The sequence below is a fragment of the Ceratotherium simum genome, chromosome 2 (assembly GCF_057802395.1).
Source record: "Ceratotherium simum simum isolate JZ-2026a chromosome 2, ASM5780239v1, whole genome shotgun sequence".
NCBI classification, from domain to species: Eukaryota; Metazoa; Chordata; class Mammalia; order Perissodactyla; family Rhinocerotidae; genus Ceratotherium; species Ceratotherium simum.
The window spans coordinates 40,990,784-41,013,174 of NC_141901.1; the positions used below are offsets into that span (position 1 = coordinate 40,990,784).

Here is a 22,391-nt window from a genome sequence, read left to right on the forward strand (position 1 = left end):
AGGAGAAAATACTTTGGATTGAAAGGTACAATAGCAAACACTGTGGTGTTCTTTGTTCGTTGCCCACCCAGCATCCATTTCTCCTTCCAAAGGAAATGGCATTTTATTTAAGAATACACCCATTTCCCATACTCAGTTCCAGGACAGTCCTAAATGGCCTAAAGATAATCCTATCTTCCTTGCCTGTGATTGGTTCAGAAATGACCATGTGACACATTTTGGACCAGCAAGATTAGAGGAGAGACTCCTAGAGGCTTCGGGGAATGGTCTACCTTATTTTTCTGGGAGAGGTCGGGTAGCAATCTCCTCTTTCCCCCGGAAGTGAACGGGGAAGCACAGAGCCCTGGAAGTGGTTCTATAAACATCATAAAAGCCTTAGGATTAAGGTAACACTGAATGTCAGAGAGGGCCCACAGAAAGAACCTGGGTCCCTGATAGTATCAGTGACCTTTCCCCAGAGTCAACTCTGAAGACTGCCCTGCCTTTGGACTTCCAGTTAGGTGAACCCATACATTTTCTCAATGTTTAAGCCAATTTAAATTGGGTTTCCTATTAATTGTAGCCAAAAGCATCCTGAGTGCCAAGATACTCTTACCATCGTTGTTATATTATCATGCTACTTTTTAAGACTATCACCTAGAAAAAAGTAATATACAAAATTATATACATGCCATGATTACAATTGTAAGATGGTTCAGAGCCGGCCCCGTGGCTTAGTGGTTAAGTGGTCATGCTCCGCTGCTCGCGGCCCCAGGTTTGGATCCCGGGCATGCACCGACACACCGCTTGTCCAGCCATGCTGAGGCCGCGTCCCACATACAGCAACTAGAAGGATGTGCAGCTATGACATACAACTATCTACTGGGGCTTTGGGGGAAAAAAATTTAAAAAAAAATTAAAAAAAAAAATTAAAAAAAAAAAAAAGATGGTTCAAACAAATTGGAAGGAGATGTGCCAAAATTAGTAATGTCTGCCCATAGGTGGATTTTTTCCTGTTTCTATGAACTTGTACTTTATTTTTCATGTTTTCTACAATGATCCTGAGTGATGTATCAGGGAAAAAATGCACAGGAAATAAGACTAGAAGACAAAATGATTTGCAATCTTGATTGATTTTTTTCCCTCTTTTCTATTTTCCAATTTTCTTATAATATGCTTATTATATTAGTTTTATAATTTGAAAATGTTTTTTAGTTCTTTCACTGAAACTTTAAAAGAGCAGAGACTTTTTCTCCTGCTTCCTTTCTCTCCACCTCTAGCATGTATGTACAGGGAAGATAATTTACACAGAATAGAAACTATGGAAAGGGAATCATTCCTGACCTTAAGGCCTACAGAGAAATCCGCAAAGAGCAGTTGCAGTGGTTATATCACCCCAGTATATGACCTCAGAGTGTTGCATTAACCTGTGTTCCTTTTCTTTCAGAGCACTTCTCAGTTTGTAATTATATATTTATTAGTGTGATTATCTGACTCATGCTTGTCCTCTGCTAAGCTCTACAAGAACAGGACTCTTGACTATCAAAGTATTGTATCCCCAGTACCTGGCATATGGTAGACACTCAATAAATAAATATTTGTTGACTACTACTACTGAGAGAACAGAATCAACCATCAGCATTGCTTTTTGGAATGAATATTTCCAATTAAAGGGGCAGACTAATTCTCAGCACTAAAAACCATGATCTCTCCCTCTGGTGGTTATAATCTTAGAAATTACATTTTGAGAGGAAAACAGAAAGACTAGAAAAAGGACTAGAACAAGCAGCAAAACAAGTCACCTATCAAATGAGAGTTTCTAGGACTGGAGCCTGGAATCTGCATTTTTAAACAAGTGCCCCAGATGATTCTGAATCAGGTGGTCTGGGACCACACTTTGGAAAACATGCCCTAGAACATCCCATTGGAGTCTGAGTATTAACTTCATTCATAGTCATCCAGCTTCCAAGAGAATCATGCTGACATCACTGTCTATTTAATGTGAATCAGTCTTTATTTTGCACTTGTGTGGTGCATTAACAAATTCAACATACAAGATAGCATTACATATTGTAGGTTAGCGTTACAGCATTATGCAATTTCACACAATTCATGTTAGCTTTTTTGGTTTTTTCTTTTTTTTTTTTTAATTTGACACATTTATTTTATTTTTGAGTTTCATTTTTACAAGAGAAGACACAAGGTAAAGAAAGACGACCACATCGGAGAAGGATCACGGTGAGGGCAATGTCACTATCATGGCCATAATAAAAGCCTTCCAAGAAAAAAGACTTGCATTATTCCCTCTCCTGAGCAAGCCGCCCCTGTCCCACAAACCAGTTCTATCTGTTTTCATGTCTAGAGCACTGTTCATAAACATGTACATCTTGGCTGTGCTCCACTGAAAGAAGAAATAACTCATAAAGGGACTTTTGTTATTAAGAAAAACTTGTCTTCCCAAAGGAATCAAGATATCAGCAGAGAAGGACTGACTCTTGGAAAATCAGAAGTGACCATTCCCTAACCTATTCCTGACCATGAGTGCCTTGTGCAAAAGCTAGGATGTGACTCTCTTGTCTTTCAACTGACTCTTAGGAGGAGGCGTTCTTTCTCCACCTTTATCAGTTAGCTCTGCGGGGAACAAATGTGAAAGCCAAGATCAGCTAAGAAACTTGGGGGCAGCAAAGTCCAGGCCACGATGGATCAGACCTGAGGTAGCAGGGAGGAACCCTGTACTGTCTGCCTCTTTGCCTTTTTCTGAGAAAGACACTGAGGCAGCTCCTGGGCTGCAGAACTACTGGTTCCTCCCCTGTCACCTCACCACCCACTGCTCAGTAGACCCAAAGAATGCAAGGAATAAAGCTACAGGGAGATGGGGAAGAGAGGAGTGGGGTGAGGCTGTTTTCCCAGACTTCCGTCAGGAGGAGCTACAGAGGCACACACAGCAGGGCAAAGACCAGACTACCTCCACCTGTTGCTTTGCATTGTTTCTGGGAAAGAAACAAAAGCGGGTTGCTCAGCGATTTCTGATCTTCAGACATTAAGGCGATGAAGAGGAACCATTTAAATTTTTTCCTACTGGGGCTTCAGAATGCTCCTGTCAGATTTACATTAAACTATCTCAAAATGCATTTTTAGAAAACAAAAATTATTTTCTTCTACGTATGATACAGTATTTACATTCCATGGAGTATAGGATAGAGACTGGTGGGGTGAACCCAACTGATGGTGAGATGGTGAGTCAGATTATGGGGGGTGGGGGCTGACAGGGACAAGAACAGAGAGTGGGCTTTGTGCCTGCTCAGAACTGCTCTTGCATTGTCAAGAAGGCAGGTTTAAAACAACAACAACAAAAGGACTGGGGGAGCAGATTGGTTTTAAATCCATAAGAGTTGAGGGAACATCAAAGGCAACATCGCCACTCTCTCCATAGAGACTCAGCTTTTCAACTCCCTTCTCAGAAGCAAGTTAGAAAGGGACGTTCTTGAATGGATGTGGACTTTCCATTTTGGCTAAATCTTTCAGGCCTTGGTTCATGCTGCTGCTTATTTGAGTTCCTCTGCAGGCTGGCAAAAATATCTACTGCCTATGCAAGCTTACTTATTGTCAATGAAGTCTCTGCCATCCAAAAAGTCTCAGCATTAGAGACATGGCTGGACGAGGAGTAAGGAGATCTGAATTCTAATCCCAACAAGATGCTGAACCTCTCTCAATTTCTCTTGCCCGCTGGCAGAAGGAGGATTAAACTCAGTGCTGCCCTCATCCCTTCACCTTGTGTTGAGACTCATATGTTCCAAAAACTAAGCATTTTTGTTTTAAGGAAAAGGATGTTCTGAAAGAATCCAAGTTACCTTTATTACTCATTTAGTCACACTTACTCATTTTAATCATTTAGTTATTTTTAGGAAGCATTACTGAAAAATTTAAGGAGAAAGAATAATTTCTGAAGGCCCTTTTCCTTATGAAGCAAAACTAACCTCATCTAAGACTCTAAAGCTTCTCAGTGGTCAGCATTTCTGGAAAAACAAAGGCCAGTTTAATCCTTCAGACCTCTGATGACTTCTAACCCATTGACCAACAAAAGACTGTCACTCCCATATAGAGCTGCAAAGGGGGATGGTGGTCATCTCATTTCTCCTCTCTTTGTCCTCAGACCTGCAAACAGCGTTTGGGATCAGCTGAATGCGTTCATGAGGACTATCCTATATCTGAATTTGATCCAAAGCTCTTTTTAGAGAAGTCATCGAGTTTTGTAAACCCAAATTCTACGTAATAAGTCTGATGTGTTCATGTGCTTCATCACAAATTAATCAGAGACTGCCCTTTACCCCTTCATAGCAGGAGCGCTGACGGCAAAAATACCCCATTTCTCAAATACTCTTTCTCCTACAAACCCTGCCTTACCCATTCTACCTTTGTTTTTTGGCTTACCACAGACCTCTGGACCTTGAGCTCAATCCAAGAGCAGAGATGTAAGAGGTGATAGGGAAAAAAGATGGGGAGGATCAAAGTATGAGGTTTTACAAGAGCAAAATATTCTTCCGCAGAGGTGGGGAGTGAGAGTAACTCTCCAGAGAAGCCCAATAAAAAAAGGCCAATTTCAGGTAATCAGCAAATACAATTCGGCACAAAACACAATTTTCATGGAATAAAATCTGTAACTTGATATTGGCAGTTAGGCTAATTTCTTCAGTTTGTATTAGACATGCAAGTATAAGGTTACATTGTTATATATAGACTTGTAGAGGTCTTTTCCTCTCTTTTTTTCCCCATTAAAAAAAGAATTTCTAGTGCCTTGCAAAGGAGAAAAATCATCATCGCTAACAACTCATCTGCAACTGTGGTCATGTAAAGTGTTCTTTGTGGGGTGTGTTTTGTAAGAAATTTTCTTCTACAACTAAAATGAGGTTTTGAGTCCGCTTCTCTCTGTCATCTCCCTCCCCGCCACGTCCCTGCCCAGCCTGGCCCCGGGGTTAGAGGCGAGGAGAACAGGATTAGTACTCGCTCAGACTGTGCCACTTGGCCACAGGCTTGCGGGGGCTCTCGCAGACCTCTCTCCAGTGTTCCGCGCCGCTGGCTGTGACACTGTGTGCTCCCAGGATCAGCCTCCCCACCACCTCGTTCTTGGTGGTGCGATCGAAGTCGATGACGAGGAACTCGATGCTGATGTCAGGCAGGAGGTCAGTGGGGATGTCATAGATGAAAGACTCATTGAAGACTGGGTTCAAAGTGCACTTCTTCACGTGAGTTTTCTTCTTGGCAATGCGCTTTCTGCCGTAGTAGACGTTCACCTTGACATAAGGATCTGGGGCCCCCAAAGAGATGAGAAAAAGGGAGACAGGCCTATGACACAGTCCTCTCCTATATGATGGTGGCTTCATGCTGGGAAGGAGGGGGTTCTGTTGTCATCTCTTTGGCAGCCACCCCTACGTGGTTTTTAGTGATTGCACAATAAATGCACACAGACTGTATGAGAATCAGCCTGCCTGGACAAGGGGCCAAGGAAACCGACAAGAAATAGGACAGAACAACTTCCTCAAGTCAGGTTTGAAGAAACCCCATGACACCAAGAGGCATTTTCAACGGCACAGGGACTTGCAAATGCCTGCTGTCTTTCTGAGAAGTCTCACCTGGAGCAAGAGCTCAGCAGCTGGTATGCATATGGGAAAGACCCAATTTGCTCGCCCAAAGCACCTCTCTGGCTAGGGAAATCTATAACCTAGATATTCATCAGAAGAGAATGTAGACAGAGAGAGGAACAGGTGGAAAGTGAAAGATGCAAGGGGTGCTGAAATGTGGGGGTGTGTCTCGGCCCCAGGTGAGGCGGGGCGGGGCAGGGCTGGGGGAGGGTCGTTCAGACAATGAGAAATAGGTCGGAGTAAATAGCTGCTACCTGAGAGACCGGTGATATCCATCTTCGGCAAGTGTCTGGCTTTGAGGACCACCACTGTCATTCTCTGTGCCACAGGCTGATATGACAGAGACACCTGGAGCTCCCCTCTGCTAATGCACTTCTGTGAAGAAGAAACAGCAGATGAGAATCCTGGCAGAGAGAGCAGGGCATGGCACAGAAAGTGCAGAGGAGGCGGAAGAGAGGCTGGAGAAGAAGCTGAGGAGGAGAAGGCTGTATGGAAGGTGGTCATCCCTATAAAGATGTTACCATCACGTTTAACAGGGAAGGAAAAAAGGAAATGTTCTAACTATAACCCTGATACTAAATAAAATCATTTGCTTGGAGAGGCAGCATGGGCTCGTAGTTAAGAGTGCAGACTCTTAGCCAGACTGGCTTGGATTCAAATCCTCACTACTACTTCTTATCTGTAAGCCTGGGACAAGTTACTTGACATCTCTGCACTTCAGTTTCCTCATTTATAAAATGGAGATAAAAATAGTACCTACCTCATAGGATTATTAAGAGGATTAAATAAGTTAAAATTTGTCAAACACCACAGTGCCTGGCACATAGTGTGCACTACAGAGGTGCATTCTCTCCTATTCTCTCATTTAGTTCTTGTGATAAAAAGGTTTTGAAGACTGTAAAGTGGGAGGCAGGGAGCTCAGGTCTGAGTCTTTGCCATTTACTCACCACCTGGCCTTGGGCAAGCCCCTGAACTTTCTGGAGCCTGTTCCTCCATTTCACAAGGTGAATATCCACACCTGCTCTGCCGGCCTCAGTGTATGCCCTTCAAAATGTCTCTCCAGCCAAGTTGGCTTCCTCCCCTATACTCACATCTTTGTTTCCCCACCCTTAAATTTTATTCTAGGCTTTATTTGGAGCTTGAAAAAAAACAAAACAAAATTCTAGCCCTCTAAGAACATTTTAAACGACGTTTGGATATTTACTACAAGCCAGGTGCTGGGGATCCAGAGCCGATAGGACTCAGTTCTTGCTCCCAAGGAGCTTATCATGCAGAAGAAGAGACAGAGATGCAAACAAACATGCTTGTCAGAGAAGTAAGGAGCCTGTCTAAGTGCTGCTGGGAGATTCGGGGAAGGCTCTGCCAGCTGACATCTGGGCTGAGTTTACCAAGAGTGAGTAAGAGACCATGAGGCAATGGGCAGAGAGACAATGTGCATGTCAGGCAGAGAGGCAGGAATGGCTGCTACAAACGCACTGGGTCTTGAGAGGGTACTCTGTGTTCTGAGAATGGTGAGGAGTGTGCCTGACGTTGGGGTGCCTGGCAGGAGGGATGGGGCAGGAACCTGGAGAGGTGGGTCAGGTAAGGGTGAAGGGCAGTGGGGGCACCCTAACCAAACAGCAGAGTCAGCAGCAGCACACAGGCAGGAGAAGGTCCGTAAGCACGGGAGGGAAGTGATTGATGTTGTTGTTCATATTTTATTAATAACATTATTACTCTAGTGAAAGCTGGAGAATGAACTCAAGTGGAGAGGCTGCTACAACAGGCGAAGGAAGAAATGATGAAGCCTGGAACCAGGGATACAGCAGAGGAGATGGACGTGGGTAAGATGTGTCTCAGGAAGAATTATCAGGGTTGTCTAGGTTTGGGAGGCTAACTGGATGTAAATAGAGGGTAAAGGGAAGACATAGAGGAGGATCTCTTGTGTTTCTAGCTTAGAAAGTGGGGATGAGGCTGGGATAAGGAAAACAAAGGAGGTGGAATTTGAGGAATTTAGGACATAAATTAAATCTGGAACAAAATCATTCCCCCATTGTCAAATCTTTTTTTTTTTTTTAACAGTTTTATTTATTTATTTTTTTGTGAGGAAGATCAGCCCCGAGCTAACATCCATGCTAATCCTCCTCTTCTTGCTGAGGAAGACAGGCTCTGAGCGAACATCTATTGCCAATCCTCCTCCTTTTTCTTTTTCCCCAAAGCCCCAGTAGATAGTTGTATGTCATAGTTGCACATTCTTCTAGTTGCTGTATGTGGGACGCGGCCTCAGCACGGCCGGAGAAGCGGTGCGTCAGTGCGCGCCCCGGACCCGAACCGGGCTGCCAGTAGGGGAGCGCGCGCACTTAACCGCTAAGCCACGGGGCCGGCCCCCATTGTCAAATCTTATCTCTTGTATTCTTCATAGCTCCAAAGAAATGTCACCTACTCCAGGAATTCTCCTTAGATTGAGCAGACATAGACTATACTCACCACCAGCCTTACATACACCACATCCCCACCAAAATGACTTAGCGTCCACTTACTAAGTGGCAGGCACTCTGCTAGCAGTTGGGCTGAAAAGACGGACAATGAGGAACCCTACCCTCAAGAAGCTCACAGACTAGTGCACTACCTGCTCAGGTATGTCTGGTGCAGGAAAGAACAGTAGTAGTAAATGATTTAATTAGCTCATCAATGAAAAATAGGAAAAAAACCTAATAGTTCGTGCTTTGATTATAAGGCATTAAGTCATCTCGAGGAATGAAACTGTGATCATATTTCATATGCTTTAAAAAATTTCTTGAGTCCACAATTCATACCAGTGGCATACAGAAATGTCTCTCATTGGGCATAGAACATGACTAACCAAAAGTTACACTTAGCCTTTAGCTTTTGAAATTGAAATACAAAAGAGAATAGACTTTAAAAAAGGTTTTCATGGTTTTTCTCTGCTAGATTAAAGCCTCATGTTTTTTCGTTACCCATAACATACATATTGTCGGCTCTTGATTATATCCATGGGAAGTACCCTCAGCCAGTTTCAAATCACAGACTGGTTGCCCTTGCCAACCAGTATACCTCTGGGCTCCTTCCTTTTGCCATGAGTCAGAACACAGTCAGAGAATGCAAACTCATTTTTACTATTAGCCACAGCCAAATGGCATCATGAAAGTAATCTCTCATGAAAAAGAAAATCATATGCCTTCCACAATATTTGGAACTGAGCTATCCAACACAGTAGCCATTAGCTATATGTGTCTATTTAAATTTTAATCCATTAAAATTAAAAATTTAATTCCTCAGTCACACTAGCCACATTTCAAGTGCTCAATAGCCCCATGTGGTAGTGGCTACCATATTGAACAGTGCAGATACAGAACATTTCCATCATCATAGAATGTTCCAGTGGACAGTGGTGATCTAGAAAGAACTTTTGGATTATTTGGGCGACCTCTTTTCTCCATTTCCATGAATAATGAAATGTTAACTAGATTTGATATCTGTTTCTGGGACCATCCTTGAATATTGGCATCTAAATATTAAATATGCAATCTTTAAATATGATTCTAACTTTATATACAGAAGAAGGACAGGTCGGGGAAAGGGGAAATTTCATTTAAAAAACAAAGAGTTTTATTTGTAAAAGTAACATTGATTACAAGATAGCTTAGGTTTCCTGATTATTTGTTTAAAACTCTGTTTCCTAAATCATCCATTATAGCAAAATCTTCCCGGTCTAAATCCCTGTGCCTCTTCCCTAGTTCTTTGGGAAAGTGGACAACTTCTGGCTACCCTTTTGATAATTTTCTCCCTTAAAATCACTCCTCAGGCAACTGTTCTCCATCTGATCCTCCCTTCACCTTTGACCATTTTACAGAAAGCCCATCCCCATTCAGCTGCCCCTTTGTGATGCCCAAGTCTGCATCCACAACACCACCTGAATGCCGGTCCATTCTGCATTGAAGGCCCAGATTTTCACATCCCCTATCCCCCCTCCCCTTCTCTTTCCACCCAATTCTCATTCCAAGTAGCATTGTCAATGGCTCTTTCTCAAGAGCTCTTTGTCAAGGGCTGGGAGCAAGCTCTGTTTCCCAGCCCCTTGGCCTAGTGAGGCAAAGACCCTGTTGGGGGGCAGGCAAGCAGAAGGACAAGGGGGAGAAACGGTTTTATCCACGCCTGACAGAGCTGGGAGGCTTGGCTCTCAGAGAGCAGGCTCCCTTTTCCTTCAGTGGAAAAGACAAACAGGAGCAGTGGTCCTAAAGAAGACATTCAGATGGAGGAAATACTTAGATGAGGGATAAGTCTATTTCCTATAATTAGCAGAGCCCCTTCCAGAATGATTTTCTAGCCAGTCTGCATTAGGTGGGCCCAGGCTTCCCCAATAAACATTTATTGGGACTAGAAATCCTAAGGGCCACCTCCACGTAAATCACAATCATAGGAAAACAAAAGAAACAAAAACTTAACATTCAACCACATGCCCCTTGTCTTCTCTTCAATACACACACATAGCAACTTTCTTTATTGTTTATTTCTTTATTGTTCCTGGAAAATTGACATTCCTTTTTCTCTCTTTTCAGTCCCTTTTGGCTAGACTGGATGACCTCTAAGGTTGCTTGTAAATCTGAGATTTTAAGAATCCTCTCATTCCCATGACCATTGTCCCGGGTCATCAACACCAGATCTGGCAGTGGAAAGACAGGAAATGGTTTGGAAAACAATGACCTGAAGAAATTAGGAGGAGTTTAACAACTCTCTATTATCCACCTCATAAATCACTTATTTCCCACTGTCTCTTCTTTATCCCCCAGCCCTCTCTGCATGACCTCCCTTCTTCTTGTGGGGGATTTATTATGGGAATGTAAATTCACTTTACTTTCTTTTTTTTTTTTCTTTTTTTTTTTTAACTTTATTTATTTATTTTTTCCCCCAAAGCCCCAGTAGATAGTTGCATGTCATAGCTGCACATCCTTCTAGTTGCTGTATGTGGGACATGGCCTCAGCATGGCCGGAGAAGCGGTGCGTCGGTGCGCGCGCCGGCTCCGAACCCGGGCCCCGAATGGCGAACCCGGGCCCCGAACCCAGGCCGCCAGCAGCGGAATGCGCGCACTTAACCGCCAAGCCACGGGGCCGGCCCTCACTTTACTTTCTATCTGAATAAAATATTTGAAAAAGCTGTCACTAAAAAAAAAATCTAGTTCCAAAGTCCAGAGATTTTGGGCACTGCAGAATTTATACTGTGACCTTCTTTCACTAATAATCAAGGGTTAATTTTTGATGCTTCTCATATCTGTCTGTATACTAATAAGAGCTGAGAGTGCTCTCACAAAGTGACCCCATTAGCCTTCATGATCTACCCTCCAGGAAGACTGATGCTCAGAGAGGATAACTGCTTGCCCAGAGTTAGGCAGTGAAATGGACAGAGTCAGAAATGACCAGTCCTGGGCTTCTTCAACTGGACTGCACCATAATAGTGGAAAGGACAAGAGAGGAATTTTCCACTACAGGCCAGGAAATGCAGTTCGGGGTGGGGGGTTGTCTAGAGAAATGCATTTCTCACCAGTCTCCACCCAGCAATCTTTGGAGGAAGATAACTTGGCCCATATTATAAGAGAATGCCTGACACAGACCAGAAAAAAGCTCTTTATAGACAGTGTGGAATAGTCCAGAGCAGCTCTAACTGATGAGCCAAGGGGAGATCCAGAAAGGGCAGACTCGGCTACAGTAGGGAGGATTTGGGGTAGACATTTGGAGGCTGCCCTGCTAGGGAATCACAGAGACAAGTGACTAGGGAGATGACAGCCATGGTTCAGGATGGAACACAGCCCTGGCCACAGGCCTGGTCTGGGAAAACAGGCTTAGGAAGTCTGGGAGGCTGCAAGGCTCTGGTGTGGGGCTACACAGGCTCTGGGTGTCCTGTCTGGGGCCTCTCCCAGGGGACGTGTTGTTCAGGATCCCAGCCCTGGCTTATCCCTCCTAAAGGGAGTTAATAAAGTGGAAAGAAACTTGGCTCTTGCCAAGAGCCCCTGGCAGTTTAGCAAATGCCATTGTCTGTGCTCCCTGCCCAGTGTCCTGGATTTGAGGCTGTTTTGTTCCCAGCCCAAATCAGTCCCTTTCCTTGCCAGTCTCTTCCCAGCTGCAGCTTGGCACAGAGCCATCCTCCACTCTCAGCCTTGGGCTGTGAGTACATGAGCCGTCTGGAAGAGTCCAGCTAGTTGGTGGCTTTACCAAGGTTGGGGCTACAGGCAAGGCTGTGTTGGAAAGGATCCTCAACTCTGGGCAAGGAGTCTAGGCAAGGAGAGGTGAATGAAGGCAGGGAGTGGAGCACTGGAGCTGCTGTAAAGGGGAGTCAGGAAATGGCGAGGGGGTGGCAGACCCTAAGGAAAAGAGATTGGGGGAGAGGGGAAGGGATGGAGGGGGATGAAATTGCGCTGCTGCCTGTTTCTGTCCATGCCTTCTGACTCCAACCTCAGAGGATATGAGAACCCCTGCTGTGTCGGACTCTAGGATGTCTCATTGTATCCTGGCATTGGACCAGTGTTTATGCCCGGACCAAACACCTCTAATATTCCTCAAAATGTTTGGACTTCCCTGGCCCCTGTGAGGTAGAGCTGAGTGTGCCATGTGGCAGCAGCAGTTCTTCGGGCAATGGCATGACTGGGCTGGCTGCAGTGGGATAGGTGCCTGTCACACAGCAGAGAAGGTAGGAACACACCTCCAAGGGGCACTGCTCCCTCCTCCCCTCCCCAACCTGACACAGTGCTCTTCTTCAGTGGACAAACCTTGTTCCCGGGAGCGCAATGCACACTCAACCCCTGCTGGTCTGGAAGCCTCTTCTGTCCAGTCCTGAGCCTCCTGCCTCCCCACTGAGTCCAGCGTGGGCTTGCAGGTAGAAAAGGCATCAAGAGAGAAGTATGGCACCCATAGGCAAGGCTCTTTCTGGGAGATGTGCAGTTGTTTTTAATGGCCCTGATATCCTTTCCAAACCTTCTACCCCCTTCTCCACTGATTCAGGCTTCCCTTGTCGTCCTTTACTTTTTCAAAACAAAATATCAATGTCTACAAACCACATATATCTCCCAGGGATCTAACTTTATTAATAATAGAAATAATAATAACAATAATAGTGGTAACAATTTATTGAAGGTTTACTATGTGCTAAGGACTATGTGAATTCATCATTTTAATTCCTATAAGAAACTGAGACTTAGAGAAGGTAAGCAGCTTGCCCAAGATCAATTAGCTGGTGAAATTGGGATTCAAACTCAGGTCTGACTTCACAGTCCTTGCTATTAACCACTTATGTTATATCCTGAAAAAGAAATGAAACTCTAAGTTTAAAATGTCAACAGCTTCTTTCATGGCAACAGCTTCTTTTATATGGTAATTGCCAAGATTGTTTGTCTTTGTCCTCCACTAAGGTAAAAGCTTGGCAAGGGCAGTAATATGCCAGGTGTATTATCTCATGTGATTTTCATAACCCTGTAAGGAAAGCAATAGGATCAGCTCCATTTTACAGATGGGGAAATAGAAGCTTAGAAGGGTTGAGTAACACCCACCTCACACAGCTGGAAAGTGGAGAGCTGGAACATGAAGCCAGGCAGTCCGACTCCAGAGCCTGAGTGCTTAACCATAGAACTACACTGCCTCCCAGTTGTGGAAGAAATGAATCACCTAGTGGGGCTTGGGGGGTATATTTCTTGCACCCCTGAAATTACAATTCAAGAGCCAATGCTGACCCAGCGGGAAGAAGGCAGGATGGAGGGCTCTCATTCCCCTTCTAATGCAAACAAGGAGGAGAGGAGGAATGGAGAGAGAAGAAGGATCTGTGGCAAAGGTTTGGGACTGGGTGAGGGGCTCGGAGGGTGAAGCATTTCATTCAATTGCATTTATAAAATGGTTATTAAAAGACATATATGATACTATTTACACCCTTAGGTTTGGGTTGGAAAAGGGAAGCTGAGGGGAAAATTACTGAACTACTTTCATAGTTTCTCATTGTAGGAAATAAGTTCACTAGAGGAAGATCACACATATTTTGGAGAAGAAATTGGCCCAAACATCCCTGATATGATGAGGGTCTAGGACTGGTGCACCAGCCTGCTCCAGGCAACCCGGATGCAGCATCAGGATGCCAACCACTCAGTGAAATTTCAGAAGCTCCCTGCCCCTCTCTCCTCAGGAAGTTGCTTCTTGGAGGAGACCTAACCTGCCATGCCCTCCATCTTACTTTGACCACCACTTATTCTTGAGAGCCAAGAGCTTCCTCCCTACAGCCCCTCTTTGCTACCCATCTCACCCGCTTCCCCTTCCATTTGTCCCCTCAGATCTCACCTCCCCCAACCATCCCTCCTCAACACACCCTTCCTCCTCACCTGGATATTCCTTTTGATGATGTCCCTGGTCAGCTGTACCTTGCCTGTGCTGGGGTCCACTCCAGCCAATGGCACCATGACCTCCCCGATGACGTCGTCCCGAGAGAAGCGGTCAAAGCTGAGGACCAGGAAGTGCAGCACCAGGTCCTGCAGCTGGCTGTATGGGATGCCATAGAAGGTGAAGGTCTCGTCAAACACAGGGTCCAGGGTCTTCCTCAGCACTCTGGTCTTCACCCGATGCCGCTTGTCAGGAAGGATGGTCATTTTGATGTAGGGATCAGAGCCCTGGGTCTGGTCATCCATCACCGGCAGCCCATGGGCCTCCTGGATTGTCACCACCAGGGCTTTTTTCGGGAAGTTATAGTCCACTGAGAAGGTGAGGGATCCTAGCATGACGTCCTCCTCTGGAGATGATGGAGAAGGGGTTTTGCTCTCCCCCGGAGTCAGGCTCGCAATGGGGCTCCTCAGTTCTTCCCCATAGTCCACTTTGATGGGTAATTGGTCTATACAAGATCCAGAGCTAGGTCCCCCCGAACCCTTGTCTTGGCCTAGCAGGCCAGCCTCTGCTGCATCCACCAACAGGTTCCCACGTCCCCCTTCCCTCCCAGGGCCATCTTTGTCTCTCCGCACTTTGATGATTTTCTTCTTGTTGCTGAGGGTCTCTGGGTATATGCTGATGCCTTTGAGCATGTGAATAAACTTGTAGGGTGGAGTCTTGTGCTTCTTCTCTGCCTGCTGGTGGCAGCATGTCCAGACAAAGACAGTCACCGAGACACACACCACCAGCACAGAGGCCCCAATGAGGCCGGCTACCACTGGTGACACATCTGAAGGTAGAGACCAGAGATGTGTCAAGGCAGGTGGACCTCAACCCCTGTCCAGAGCTCCCCTGCTTAGTGCCTCTGTTGGAGCCAAGCTAATCTGCAACCCAGCCTCCAAAGCAAAATTTGCTCATCTGGGCTTATGAGTTTCTCCCTTCTCTGAGAGACACCTTCACCCATCCTCTCCAACCAATCCATGGTTCTTGCTTGGCTCACCAACCCTGGAAGAAATATTTATCTTCTCCAGAAAGCCTTCCCTGAAGTGTCCCACCAGACTCCCTGTTCTTTTCTTGGCCTTCCCTCAGCACTTATGGGCTTTGTTTGCTCATACTGATTTGTGTTTCACATAAAGCTGCCCTGTAAGTGTTACAGAGTCACCTTTTTACACAGGAACCCATTCACCTCAACTGTTACACAAGGGCCCGAGCTGTGTTTGGTTTCAGGAGGACATTCCACAGCATCCAGTACAGGATTTACAAACAATGGGCCTGTGTTGACTGACTGACCGGCAGGTGGGGTGCAACACTGTAAGGCTGACCTTGGATGGTTTTGGTAGGGTGCTCAAGGGTGGTAAAAACAACTCTGGGCCTAAAGTACTTTAAAAATAGGTTCCAGATTTCAGCTCCCAGTATTTGTAAAATACAAATACTTGTATTTTAAATACCTATTTTATTTATTTATTTATTTTTTCTAAATGTACTCTTTCTCTGTGGAGTACTTCTTTATTTTATTTATTTATTTATTTATTTTTCCCCCAAAGCCCCAGTAGATAGTTGTATGTCGTGGTTGCACATCCTTCTAGTTGCTGTATGTGGGACGCGGCCTCAGCATGGCCGGAGAAGTGGTGCGTCGGTGCACGCCCGGGATCTGAACCCGGGCCGCCAGCAGTGGAGCACGCGCACTTAACCGCTAAGCCATGGGGCCGGCCCTAAATACCTATTTTAAATAGGAAGAAATAGGGATTGTGGAAAATGTCAGATCTTTGCTCAAATGTCACCTTCTTAGTAAGGTCTTCCTGACCACCCTATTTAAAAGTGCAACCTTCTTTTTTTTTTTTTTTAAAGATTTTATTTATTTATTTTTCTTCCCCCCAAAGCCCCAGTAGATAGTTGCATGTCACAGCTGCACATCCTTCCAGTTGCTGTATGTGGGACGTGGCCTCAGCATGGCTGGAGAAGCGGTGCGACGGTGCGCGCCCAGGATCCGAACCCGGGCCGCCAGCAGCGGAGCGTGAGCACTTGACCGCTAAGCCACAGGGCGGCCCAAAGTGCAACCTTCTTCATCTCCAAGACCCACTCTTCCTCGCCCTGTTAATTTTCTCCATATATTTTTTCATTCTCTCTCTCTCTATCTCACACACACACAAACACACATGCACACACATATAAGAATATATATAGGGCCTGCCCGGTGGCGTAAGCAGTTAAATGCGCGCACTCTGCTGCGGCGGCCTGGGGTTCGCCAGTTTAGATCCCGGGCGCGCACGGACGCATGGCTTATCAAGCCATGCTGTGGCAGTGTCCCATATAAAGTAGAGGAAGATGGGCATGGATGTTAGCCCAGGGCCAGTCTTCCTCAGCAAAAAAATAAAAAATAAAAAAAAAAAAGAGGAGGATTGGCAGATGTTAGCTCAGGGCCGATCTTCCTCACACACACACACACAAAAGAATATATATAGTCACACATACATATAATTTTACTATTTATTGTCTATCTTCACTAGAATGTAAGTTTTATGAGGACAGGGATTTTGTCTGTCTTGTTCATTTCTGTATCACAGTACTAAAAACACATAACAGGTACTCCATATATATTTATTGAATGAACAAATAACTGAAGAGAAAAAGAGTTTTTCCCTCCCTTCCTCTAGTCTTGTCTTTTCCCACACAAGTTGGGCCCCTAACTTAGATAATTAGGTTTGGGTTTTTTTTTCCCCCTAAGTTGATTGAAGCCAAACTGAGTTTAGGCCTTACAGGTCTAGATAAGTTCTCTAGTTTTTCACATTACTTTTTAGGGGAAGACTTGGGTAGGGCAGGGAGAACTGAGGAAATAAATGTGATTCCAGCATATTCCAGATTCTTCCAGAAACATCCTTCCACCAGGTATCTGCCCGGCTCACTGCCTCACTCACTGCAGGCCTCTGTTCAAACCTCACCTTACCAGAGAAGCATTTCCTGACTGCCCCAGGTGAGATAATACCCCCATCACCTGCTTTATTTTTCTTCATAGCACTTACTACCCCCAACATATATTTACGTTCTGTCTTCCCTCACTAGATAAGTTAATAAGAATAGTGACTGTCTATTTTGTCCACTGCTGTATCCCCAGGTCCTAGAACCATGTGGCACATAGTAAGTCTTCAGTGAACAAATGAGTTAGTGAAGTCAAAACAGCCCCCACAGATTGGAAAGAGAAGATGAGGTCAATATGATTACATATATCAGGGATACATGTAAAATTCTATTTGGCCTTCAAAACCTATCAATAGGCAATAGGAGACCTTACTTGACAAGTTTGAGCAAAAATAACTTAGTAGTTTAGGTGACCACAGCTTGCAGTCTAATCAGGCTAATGTCTATTTTTTTTTTTTTTTTGTGAGGAAGATCAGCCCTGAGCTAACATCCATGCCAATCCTTCTCTTTTTGCTGAGGAAGACTGGCCCTGAGCTAACATCTATTGCCAATCTTCCTCCTTTTTTTCCCTTTTTCTCCCCAAAGCCCCAGTAGATACTTGTATGTCATAGTTGCACATCCTTCTAGTTGCTCTTATGTGGGATGCTGCCTCAGCATGGCCCGAGAAGCGGTGCATCGGTGCGCGCCGGGGATCCGAACCCGGGCTGCCAGTAGCAAAATACGTGCACTTAACCACTAAGCCACAGGGCTGGCCCCCCCAGGCTAATGCCTATTTATACTATGAGTACAACGTCCAGATCACAGGAAGGATGGTATAATTTCATCTCCACTGGTCACATTGCACATGGAGTGTTCTGTCTAGCACTGACAAGAATAAAAACTGCGATTTTTTTGTGTACATTTATTATGTTCCTGCCAGGCATTGTGCTAGAGCTTTTTCTCTCTGAATCAAAGAACTCAGTGAATGGGTACCATTAATATCCCCACTTTACAACTGAGGAACCTGGGGACTCAAATCTGTCCTAGGCCACATAGGAGCAAATGGCAGTAATGGGTTTTAAACTCTGGTCTGCCTGACACCAGAATGTCTCTACATTACAGGTAATCAGGACAGTAAAAGACCTGGAAACCATATCAAATGAAGAAAAATTGAAGGAACTGGAGCTGAGGGGTCTAGGAATAATACATTTCTTCAATTACTGAAGGCATTTTGATGGAAGAAGTTCTGATTTGATTTTACTTTGGAGGGCAGGTCTAACATCAGTACGTATAGGCTACAGGAAGACAGGTTTTGACTCAATGAAAAGAGTCAAATTATCATTAGAACTGCTGCACACTTGCCTGGATTGCTTCATCAGGCAATGAATCTCCAACTGAAAACTTTCAAACAGGTTGGATCAGGCATATTCTGAAAGGATTTCTTCAATGGGGATTGGACTAAATGTCTCTAAAGGTCTTTCTGCCTCAAACATTTCCATAGTTCTATGAAAGTTGGGACCAGGTAAGAAAAGAAGGGGTTGCCTTTTTAAAAAACGTAGATAAGGAGTAAAGCCATTAACAAAATAAATCAAAGGGACCATGTCCATGGCCATACTGAATAATAATAGTGTTTATTCTCAGTGTATTAAGTGAAATAAGAGTTGTTACAGAGAGGTTTCATAAAATTGGGGCAGCTTTGGTGGTAAGCTCCTTGAGGATAGGCAGAAGTAACATCCTGTTCATCTTCCCTAAGTTTCTTGTATCTAATAGGAGCTCAGTAAATATTTGTTTGAATAATTGATTGGATTCAATTGTCAATTATAATGGGCACAAATCTAATAAAGTGCCTCTCCATCACCAATCAGGGACTTTCCTGAAAATTGTTTGCTAGTGATTAGTGAAACTGAGCATTGATTGTCTCTATGAGAAGAGGAAAGCAGGGAACTACCAAGACAGGTATATTTTCAAGAATGATTTGAAAGGGAGATCTAAAGGCCCAGGTTGGAAGATATCTGAGTGATCCTTTTGGCTCTATCATAGACTTGGTGATCTTGAGAGAACCCAGTGCTACTGACAATGCCTCAACTTTTACTGTTAGAAAATAGAGGTGGAGTGGGTAAGAGAGAAGATGTAGGATTCTCATCTTTCAGAAGGACAGAGAAGGAAAAGAAGAGAAACAGATGAATCCATTTGTGGATTACCTAGTGCTCTCCTCTATCTTGTTGCCCACTTTTGCCCTACTTTCTTCTTCATTTTAGTATGTGTTAACCCCTGCCTCTCTCCCTGACACCCAAGGCACTGAACTAGAAAAATCAGAAATGTTGAAACTCAAAACGCTCTGTCTGGCTTTAGTCAAAAGCTTGGTGGGAAAAGGAAGTTGGAACTAATGGCTAAAGTGAATGTTTTAAAGTAGTTGTAAATTGCAGTGACCCGTGCTGCTTGCTCCTTTTGTCCTCCAAGGTCACGGATAATTGAGTGTTGGCTTGGTGTATCTCCCAAGGGCTATGGCATTTGAAATGAAGTACTCTATGAGACGTGAAAAAGATCAGAAGTGGCAGTTCTCTCTGTAGGAGACCCTCTGTACGGGTCTAAAGGGCTGCAAAAGACACCTGGGCTATGCTCAACTCTCTCAGCCTCTGACCAGATCTGCTTATTGACACTTCCTTTACAATAATAGCCTTTCTCTGTCAAGCAGGCCAGCGCAATACAGTGAAATGAGAGTGAACTTTGGCGTCAACTGGACACTGGTTTAAATCCTAGCACTACCCTCACTAGTTTGTTTGACTTTAACCAAGTTATTTTATCTCCCTGAGCCTCAGTTTCCTCATCTGGCAAATACATACTATAATGCCTACACCGGAGAGTATTTGTAAGGATTAAATAAAATGTATGTAAAAGGGTGATATAGTTTATTTTCTCTTTTCCAAATATACCTTCTAAAGGAAATTGCTATATTATGCTCCACACCATCTAACTTTCCAAGAAATCGAAAACTGCGATTAGAGAAAAGAATATGTTGGAAAGAAGGCATAAGAAGAAAAAGAGCAGGAAGAAAAACATGAGGTGCTCATGTGGCCCCAAAAGCGCCATCTCTTTTGGAAATTCAGGACTCAAGGAATACAGATGCGAAGGTGAAGTGGAAGAAAAAAATACAACCAAGAATCAGCCTTGGGGGATCAGTGGGAACATTAGTTAGTGGGTGTGATCTGTTGTCTGGATACTTTCCTGATCTGATGTCTTCTTCCTGATATAGAAGGGATGGAGCACATTGGGCTCTGCTCATTTCCATAAGCCTCTTACTCCGGGAGTGAGAAAAGCCATTTCCTAGTTGGATTGTAGCCCCACCCTAAACCCTGGAGTCTGGATGCTCAAACCTGGATTGTCTGCGGGATAGAATCTTAAGGGATATGAAGGAACCCTAGGCTGACAGCAACTCTCAGTGGCTTCTCCCATCCAAACGAGTAGAATTGAGGGAGAAGCAGGGCAATTCTTTTTTTATTTTCGGACGAGGGAATCATAGCACAGGAAGTTTGCTACCCTAGCACATTCTGGAGGAATCCCCAAAGAGGAAAAAACTTGCTTCTCGAGCTTTTCTTTCCCATCTTCTTCCCTATTTTCCACTCCACTCTGCCCCAGGGAGTGTAACTGATCTCGGAGCCCACAGGGCTGGGTCGGGGACCAGCGGCTCCGAGGTGACGTAATGCTTTCTCTGGTACACAAAGCGGCCTCCCCCGGGCTCGGCCTCTCTCGCCCCTCCCCCTCCGGCCTGGCTCGGGCCCCCGCCAGCTCCAGCGCGGGTGAGTCCCCCTTTTTGAAAAGCCAGCCCAGGGAAACAGGGAACAAAGGCCTGGGAAGAAGAGCCTAGGCGCTGCCAGGAGGCCCAGAAATAGACATCACGTCATCCCCCAGCCCAGCAGCGCCAAGCGCCATTTGGTAGCATCAGACGGACCCCACCATTACGATGCAGAATAGAACTTGCAGGGCTCACGTTTCCTCCGGCCCCAGCATCCAGCTGACCGGCTTAAGGAGTGGCTTCCTTTTTGCTCCCCACCCCCGCACCTCTCTTTCCCCAGAGGCCGCCGCCTCCCCTGGCTGCCAGCCACACAGCCCACAGTCTCCAGGCTGCCATCTTGATGCCCCATCCCCCTTGCCACCTCCCTCCCCCGCAGCCCTGAGGAGAGGGAGGGGGAGGTAGGGGCACCGCCCTGCGTGCCCCAAGGGGGAGGCCTCGGCCTACCGCACCTCTCCTCCCCTAGAAGGAGGGGTTCACGTCCTCCGCAAGCTCGCTGTGTCTCACCTCCAGCAGTGCTGACAGTGCACCATACAAGGTTTTAGCACCCTGGACCTCCCCACCCTCGGTGTGGCTCTGGCCTTGCCAGCCCCCGCAGCCCATAGCTCAAGTTCAGACTCTGCCACTGCCCGCTACCCACCACCACAGGCCCGATTCTAGTGGGGCTGGCACTTGAAGGCCATGGTCTGGGCTTCACTCCCTGCCCAGCCGCTGGGCTCCCTTGGCTTTGCAACAGTTTCGACTACCCCAGGCTTAGTTTGCCCGACTCTACTTACCAAAGCTAGGTCGGATATTGGTGATCTCAGCCATGTCGTAGTCAGAGGCTATTGCTATAAATGCTTTTGCAATGGTTGGACAACTCTGGGAACCCCCGGTCAGTACTGAGGCCGCCGCTGCAGAGCGCTAGGTCAGGGGAGGGGGAAGGTATCTGACGGACGCCTCCTGCGACGGTCTGGTCCCTGGTTGCCAGCTGCGGTCGCCTCTTAAGATGCTCCAGGGATGCTCTGAGCTAAGGATGCAGGTGCAGCTAGACTGGTCCTGATGCGAGGTAGGCCCCGCCTTCCTCCGAACGGCCCTCGGCAGAAGTCTCCGCCTCTGCCCGAAAAGTTCCGGAAGGCAGGCCTCGCCCCTTTCCGGAAGATCTCAGGGAGGGGACCCCTCCCATCGCCGAGGTTTCCCGAGAATGAGACCCCGCCCACTGACAGGCTGTGGGTCTGTTAGGCGAAAACCCGGAGGCCTGAGTAAAGAGAATGTAGGCGTTTTATATGAGATACTACAGATCCTGTGATTCCGGTTCCCTGGGCTTAATATAGCAGCAGAATGTTCTGGGTGAGAGGGAAACCAGTATTTTGGAAAAACAAAATTCTATACTGCCTGCATTTCAGTATCAATTGCCATTATGTTATGCATTTCTGAGACCACTAAAGGTTATTATGCAAACTTTCTTAAACTTCAGAAGCTCTGATTAAAGACCAAACCTGGTGATGGTTGCACAACTCTGAAAATTTACTGAAAATAATTTAATTGTACAAGTAAAACGGATGGATTTTGTGGTGTGTAAATTAAAGCTTCTAAAAAAAAAAAAAAAGACTAATGAAGAGTGCCAAAGTTAATCAGTGTTGGATATTTCTCTTCCAAAACTGCAAGTGCTTAGGAGAGAGTGAGAGAGTGAGGGAGAGAGAGAGAGCGAGTGAGCCAGC

At 45.5% G+C, this 22,391-nt stretch overlaps 1 protein-coding gene across 2 annotated transcripts; it reads right to left on the reverse strand.

The window, feature by feature from the left end:
* Positions 1-1,975: 1,975 nt before the first annotated feature.
* On the reverse strand, positions 1,976-21,721 carry SYT11 (synaptotagmin 11). Of its 2 annotated transcripts, none has more exons than XM_087441938.1 (4): positions 21,468-21,721; positions 13,970-14,796; positions 5,873-5,993; positions 1,976-5,284 (listed from the first exon to the last, which is right to left on the reverse strand). In XM_087441938.1, the coding sequence occupies exons 1-4, from the start codon at positions 21,499-21,501 to the stop codon at positions 4,974-4,976; spliced, it is 1,293 nt and encodes a 430-aa protein (XP_087298064.1). In that variant the 5' UTR covers positions 21,502-21,721; the 3' UTR covers positions 1,976-4,973. The 2 variants fall into 2 exon arrangements, with proteins under 2 accessions (XP_087298064.1, XP_004436238.1); XM_004436181.3 differs by having other exon boundaries at positions 5,870-5,993; positions 21,468-21,718.
* Between the last annotated feature and the right edge of the window lie 670 nt (positions 21,722-22,391).

Coding starts and splice junctions, on each gene's coding strand:
- SYT11 (XM_004436181.3), bottom strand. CDS start 21,501: ATGGCTGAGATCACCAATATCCGACCTAGCTTTG. Junction 14,797..21,467: donor CAATATCCGACCTAGCTTTG/GTAAGTAGAGTC, acceptor CTCTACCTTCAG/ATGTGTCACCAGTGGTAGCC. Junction 5,285..5,869: donor TATCACCGGTCTCTCAGGTA/GCAGCTATTTAC, acceptor TGGGGGCCCCAG/ATCCTTATGTCAAGGTGAAC.